Source organism: Pinus tabuliformis, chromosome 1_2 (assembly GCF_031772625.1).
Source record: "Pinus tabuliformis cultivar Carrire ecotype Pingquan chromosome 1_2, CPIR1, whole genome shotgun sequence".
NCBI classification, from domain to species: Eukaryota; Viridiplantae; Streptophyta; class Pinopsida; order Pinales; family Pinaceae; genus Pinus; species Pinus tabuliformis.
In genome coordinates this window covers 811,625,752-811,632,895 of record NC_142298.1, presented here as the reverse complement: position 1 = coordinate 811,632,895, position 7,144 = coordinate 811,625,752, and the positions used below count along the sequence as shown (strand labels likewise).

General features: G+C 34.8%; 1 protein-coding gene across 1 annotated transcript; it reads right to left on the bottom strand.

The window, feature by feature from the left end:
- Nucleotides 1–1,512: 1,512 nt before the first annotated feature.
- On the bottom strand, nt 1,513–6,325 carry LOC149208384 (uncharacterized). Its single transcript, XM_089398323.1, has 3 exons — nt 3,466–6,325; nt 2,857–3,320; nt 1,513–2,336 (listed from the first exon to the last, which is right to left on the bottom strand). Exons 1-2 carry the CDS (start codon nt 6,317–6,319, stop codon nt 2,869–2,871), a joined length of 3,306 nt encoding a protein of 1,101 aa, XP_089254449.1. The 5' UTR covers nt 6,320–6,325; the 3' UTR covers nt 1,513–2,336; nt 2,857–2,868.
- Nucleotides 6,326–7,144: the final 819 nt, after the last annotated feature.

Sequence of the window (7,144 nt, the reverse complement as noted above, 5' to 3'; positions counted from 1 at the left end):
GGGTTTTAGTTGGATACCAAATGTCTTGATCAACCAACATTCATAGTGCACAATTTTTTTAGTGTTGACCCCCATTAGGTCAAGGGATGTAAATTAAGACATCATTATGCTATCCAAACTCTACTATTATACCCAATACCTTTTTGAAATCTAACCCAATTAGTGAAAAATGCACATTGCATATCAGAATGACTTCAGTTATATAACGAGAAAAGATGTTGAGCAAGATCGCTCAGATGCTTTAATTAATGAAGTTGATGATGACTCCTCCAAAGATCAATTCTTATTCCACATCTTTTAGAAATGGGTTAGAGAATAAAATATGTATAGATTTGAGGGACAAGTAGACATACAAATTAGAAAAGTGGAAAACTAAAGACGACTAGACACCAAATAAAAGTAGAATATATGCATGAGAGTATGTGGGGAAAAGCATTATCCTTCTTCCTTCTGCTTTTCATTCCTTAAATATTTATTGCTAGACTTTTGCTTGACACAGTGCCAACTTTGTATAGGAGTAATGGCATCTTCATGAGGCCCCCTTCTTCCATACTTTCCTCACATAAATTGCATTTAAATAATGGTATAACCATAAAAACATATGAAGCATTTCATGTCCTTGATATTGTATTTCATTTTCTCTATAAAATCATTACAAAACAAAATTAGTTTATTTTAAAAGTTTTGAAAAAAATATATTTAAATTAATTTCATTGTGGTTTGTAGCCCAAATTACTCCAACAAGTTACCCATTCACAATGGTTTAAAATAATAATAATAATAACAATAATTTAATTTTGATATTCTAGTATAGCCAAAGATCAAGTTATTGTATGAGACCCTCTTGTTTGTAAACAAAAAATTGCTTCTACATAACAATTCCATTATTTATATTACCAATAAATATATATTCTACCATTTCATATTCAAATCTATATCTTAAAAAAAAAAAAAAAAACATCCACTCAAAGAGTACTTTATATTTAAAAAATATTCATTATTATATAAAATATGAAAAACACCACCCTATTAATTAAAATTAATAAATAAAATACCCATTATTTAAAAAATCTCATCAGTGAGACTAACAAAATATTATAAACTGTATTTCTGAAATGTGGAATTACCAAATATTATAAACGCTATTTCTGAAATGTGAGGAATTCTATGCTCAACAAATCTCATTAATTCTATAGATGGGGAGTACCAAGAATTCCAGCTATAGGATTGTTAGAATCAACCAATGAATTATATGAATCAAATAATAAAAAGTATAGCGTTTAATATTTTATAAAAAAATCCTATCAAATAATTAAATTTGGGATTGATAGGTACCCAAAATAGTTATGGTATCATTCAGAAGGTAAAACAACAAAATGTCATTACATAGTTTTCCTGTACCCAAAGCAGAGCCTCCTCTACATAATCGATGAAAGAGTGTGCATAATTATTAGGAAAACAATCAATCCTGGAAGAGTACGCCTGCCACGATGGAAGTAGCAGATCATGAACCCATTGTCAATATATAGAAGTCATTGATGATGAACCGAGCGATGAAAAATGTCCATTGAGAAGAGCATCCATAATCAAGAACCCCAAATTTTCCATTTCAGAGCATTGAAAAACGTCCAATGAGAAGAGCATCCATAATCAAGAACCCCAAATTTTCCATTTCAGAGCATTGAAAAACGTCCAATGAGAAGAGCATCCATAATCATGAACCCACAATTTTCCATTTCAGAGCATTGAAAAACGTCCATATTCAAGAACCCCAAATTTGACATTAACAGGGCATTGAAATTTCTGAAAAATGGATAACGATTTCATTAACCTGGGAGATGAACCGAGCATTGAGAATACTGAAAAATGGATAACGATTCATGGTGACTTCAAATTTTGAAACAATAAGAACTTTTAACATGCCTGTGAGAAAAGACTAATTGTTCGAAGCTCCTGGGACTGTCTTGGGATTAAAGCTCCATCTTTAAACCTGCAAAAATCCGTAGAGTATCGAATATATTTAATCTTAAGAGGTCAAAAAAAACCCGTAGAGTAGCAGCTCATCTTTAGTTCTCCATTTTCGTCTTTAGTTCTCCATTGTCATCAAGATGAAAAACGTCCATTGAAAACCCCAAATTTGACATTAACAGGGCATTGAAATTTCTGAAAAATAGATGACGATTCATTAACCTGGGAGAATACTGGAAAATGGATAACGATTCATGGAGGATACTTCAAATTTTGAGACAATTAAGAAATTTTAACATGCCTTTGAGAAAAGACAAAGTGTTCGAAGCTCCTGGGACTGTCTTGGGATTAAAGCTCCATTTTTAAACCTGCAAATTGAGTAATACATAAGTCTGGGATATATTTAATCCTAAGAGGTCAAAAAAATTGTATAATAAGGAGCAACTTCATGAAATAAATCTTCACACTTCCCACGGTAAACTAAAAATCAAAATGGTATATTTGAAAGGTGCCATAAAAGTTAAAATATCATATATAAAATGGAAATTCAATTCAATACAATAGAAACAAATTAGCTAAAACTCCAACAGGTTAATAAAATCAAATCATTTTTTTTCCAAATCATCGCCGAATCTGAATGGTAATTCTAACAGAATGCAATTAATTTCTTTTCCATTTTTATGAAGCTAGTTTAATTTATAAATACCATGAAAGGAGAATAAATTTAACTAAATGTAAATTTACAGTCTATTTAATCAACTGTTGAAAAAGCATCTAAATTTCATATTCGCAGTAATTATAAATAGATAATATTGTTTGAAAATTTTAAAATAAAAATAAATATGTGATTGAAAGAATAATGATAAGATTGAAATATTTTGTACTTACAATTTTCGCATGCTAAAATGTAGAAGAACTTTGGTCATTTGATGTTATGGAATCTATATTTGGTGCATTTGCATGGCCAAGTAAATTGGATATACTTCTCCTTGTAGCAATTGTTTTTGGCACCAAATCTTCTTTGAGATTTTCCAACACTATTACCACATCTCTCATAGTTGGCCGTTCATCAGGTGAATCTTTTGAACAAAGTAAACCAACTCGTAGCAAAGAAAGTAGACAATTGTGTATATTATTTTCTTCAAATCCAACTCCATCCTGTGCACTAAACAGATTGTTGTCAATCACCTCCTTCACTTTGTTTGGAAATGCTAGGCTCACCCACTTGTGCATGTTTAGGTCTCCAATAAACATGTTGTTGGTTGGTCGTTTTCTGGTAAGCATTTCCAATAACATAATGCCATAGCTGTAAACATCTCCTTTGGTAGAAACTCTCTCACCCAATCCATACTCTGCATTAAAGGAAACCTCAATAAATATTTATCTCACTAGTGTATACAAAATTGTTGATGAAAAATGACAATATTTATCTCACTAGTGTATACAAAATTGTTGATGAAAAATGACAATTAAAACTAATTTTAAAAAAATCCATACCTGGAGCAATGTAACCCATAGACCCTTTCAAAGTAAGTGTTGAAGTAAGTGAATCACCAAAGTCTGCACCAATCAATCTTGCAAGACCAAAATCTGTCACATGGCCTATCATGTCTTCATCCAACAACACATTGTTGGGTTTTATATCACAATGCACTACTTGCACATGAGAATAATGATGTAGATATTCAATGGCATGGGCCACATCAATGGCAATGTTTAGTAGTGTTTTTAATCCCAGGCCACACACTTCCTCATCATTGTTGTCATTTCTGTCATGATACAAATGCTTCTCTAGGCTTCCGTTAGACATAAATTGGAACACTAAACCTTTGAAATGGAGGTTGGAGCAGGAGGTTATGATTCTCACCAAATTTCGATGTCGAATCTTTTGCAAGACAGCACACTCTGCTTTGAAACTCTTCTCACCTTGGTCATTTTGCAATTGGAAAACTTTCACAGCAACAATTGTGCCATCACTCAAAATTCCTTTATAAACAGATCCAAAACTACTTGATCCCAACAAGTTGCTCCTGGTGAATCCATTGGTTGCTATGTGAAGCTCTTGAAATGAGATCCTTTTGTGCTCTAACTTTTGAAAAATGGATTCTGAGGAATCAAAGCTTTGCACATGTATATTTCGTCTCCAAAGGAACCCCAAAAGTAAGCAACATAGTATAAAAACAATAGCTCCACTCATTGGAAATAGTATTTTCTTCACAAGTGCAAAATGACTTCTTGATGTTGGACATGCAGGTAACATGAATACTTTTGGTCCACAAAGGCCTGGATTCCCAATGAAGGACATGATAATTGTTTGATTTGCAAAAAATCCCGCTTTTGGGATTTCCCCTGTGAGATTGTTGAAAGACAAATTCAAACTTTGAAGCATTTTCAAGTTTTGGAGAGTAACTGGTATTGGACCTGATAAGGAGTTGGAAGAGAGATCTAGGTTTGCAAGACTTTGTAAATTTCCAAGTGAATCTGGAATAGACCCTTGGAAGGCATTTTGAGATAAATTCAATGATTGTAGTTCACTACAACTTCCAAGTGTAGGTGGAATGACCCCAGTCAATTGATTGGCAGAAATGTCTATAGCTTGAGCCATTGTAATTTTACCAATCTCCATGGGTAAGGAACCTTCTAATAAATTCCATGACAAATTCAAATAGAATTGTAGATGAGAAAGTTTTGCAATTTCATGTGGTATACTTCCTGTGAGCATATTGTGAGACAAATCGAGCAATTCCAAATTTATATAGCTTCCTAAGCTGGCAGGTATGCTTCCTGATAAGTGGTTGTTATGAAGGAAGAGTCTCCTTAGTTGTTTAGACGGTGGAAGGGAATTGGGAATCTTTCCAGTGAGTTTGTTTCTACTAATGTCCAAGAGACCAAGTCCTTGTAATTGTTCAAATTGATTGGAGATGTTACCTTCTAATTCATTGTTTCCTAAGTCCAATCTTTCTAATTTTGTAAGGTTTCCAAATGGTGGAATGGTACCATTTAAAAGATTTCCACTTAAATTTAGAAAGGATAGGCTACTAAGATTGCCTATATGTAGAGGGATGTTTCCTTGTATGTCATTGTTTGATAATGACAAGTGAGACAAATTGGTAGAAAGTCTTCCTATGTCAAGGGGCAAAACACCACCTAGTTTATTGTTATTCAAGTGTAGTTCTTGTAAGTGAGAACAATTGGTAAGAGATACAAGAAAGAGCATGCTTGTGGTGTTGCCACTATCAAGCTCATTATTATGCAAGAATAAACTTTCAAGAAAGAACAGGTTACCCAATTCTATTGGAACACTCCCACTTAACTTATTGTAGTGTAGATAAAGTTGTTCAAGTTTGGAACAATTCCCAATGGTATTTGGTATGTTCCCACTAAGTTGATTTCCCCATAAAGAGAGGGCATTCAAGTTGCTTAGTTTGACACCAAATTCTAATGGAATGTTCCTTCTAAATTTGTTTCTGGAAATTACCAACTCAGTCAAAGTGGAGATATTGGACAATGAAGGAGGAATGTTGCCAGACAACTCATTTGAATCGAGGTAAAGAATTTGCAGAGAGGTGAGAAGACCCAGTTCTTGTGGAATGCTGCCAGTGAGGTAGTTGGTGGAAATGGTCAACTGAATCAAAGTGGAAATATTGGACAATGAAGAGGGAATGCTGCCAGACAATTCATTTGAATGAAGATAAAGAATTTGCAGATGAGTGAGAAGGCCCAGTTGTGGTAGAATGGGACCAATCAGACTGTTTTCATCAATTTGTAAACTAACCAATGCTGAAAGATTTCCTAAGGAAGAGGGAAGGGTACCGGTGAGGTGGTTTACTCCCAAGTAAAGCTCTTGCAAATGTGAGAGGGAACCCAACTCCCCGGGGATAATTCCGCTCAGATTGTTGAAGGAGAGCGATAGCCAAACCAAATTTCTACAGCTGCTGAGCTGATGTGGGATATTTCCTTCCAGTTTATTGCTGTACAACCAAAGCCACCTCAAACGAAAGAGGCGTCCCAATTGGGGTGGGATATGACCGTGGAGCCTATTTTGCGAAAGATTGAGTGAGCGTAGGAATGACAAATTACCGAGTGAAGGAGAGATGGTGCCGCGCAGATCCATGCCATTGAGATCGATGGCCACAACTCTGTCCGGATGACGGCCACCGCAGGTAACTGCTGACCAGTTGCAAAGGGGAACTGTGGGACTCCAATCGGCCAAGGAATTATTGGGATCGCTGGTGATGAGCCTCTTAAATGCCAGGAGGGATTGCCCATCATTATGAAATGAATGCGCAGAGGAGAAAGGGAAAACGAAGAGGAGGAATAGCACAGGAACAGCGAAACACAGAGACGGCATGGGGATGGAAATAGCAGGAAGGGGAAGGAAGGAAGGAAGACGATAAATTTGATGGGTCTCTGGCAACGAGTATTTATCAACGGAAAGGGAAAGAAGGGGCTGCGCGTTGTGCGGACAAACACAGAATTTCAGTCCGGAGAAACTCATTTTCCATGTAAAAAAACGAATTCAAGACATGTTTTACTTAGAGTGAATTAAGTAAAGCACAATTGTTCTTTTGAATTAATTTACTTGTGCAAATCAAATTTATTTAAAAATATAGAAGGCCGAAAATAGATTACATTTTGGGAATGATTGTGAAAAAAAATTCACCGGCATCAAAATTTACATATTATTTATTTTATTATTTTTGTCGTTTATTTTTAAATTTTATGTAAATGGGTAGCACTATAATGTAAATGAATAGCTTTACATTATAAATGTAAATAACTAAATTGTTTTAGTGTGATTTTTTGGAAGTTTTTTCGGGGAGTTTTTCTTGTCTAGTTTTTCTAAAATTTGGCAGTAATTTATTGAAATAACAAGCTTGATAGGTAATTCCTGCACAATTGAAGGGAGTTGTTTATAAGACTTTTTGGAGATTCCGGTGACGAATTCGGCGGAAGAAATTGAGGTTAAATCTTGATTTGTTGCAGTTAAAATGAGTTTTTAACTGCATATTTGGATTCAGCACCCTTGAAAACCCCTGGGACGCTTTCATTGTGCAGAAACTAGCTATCAAACTTGTGATTCCAATAAATTCCTACCTGATTTCGACCAAAAAACCCGCCGGAAAAACTTTCAAAAAGTCGCGTTATAGACAATTGCCAATTGAAGTGCCCTGCG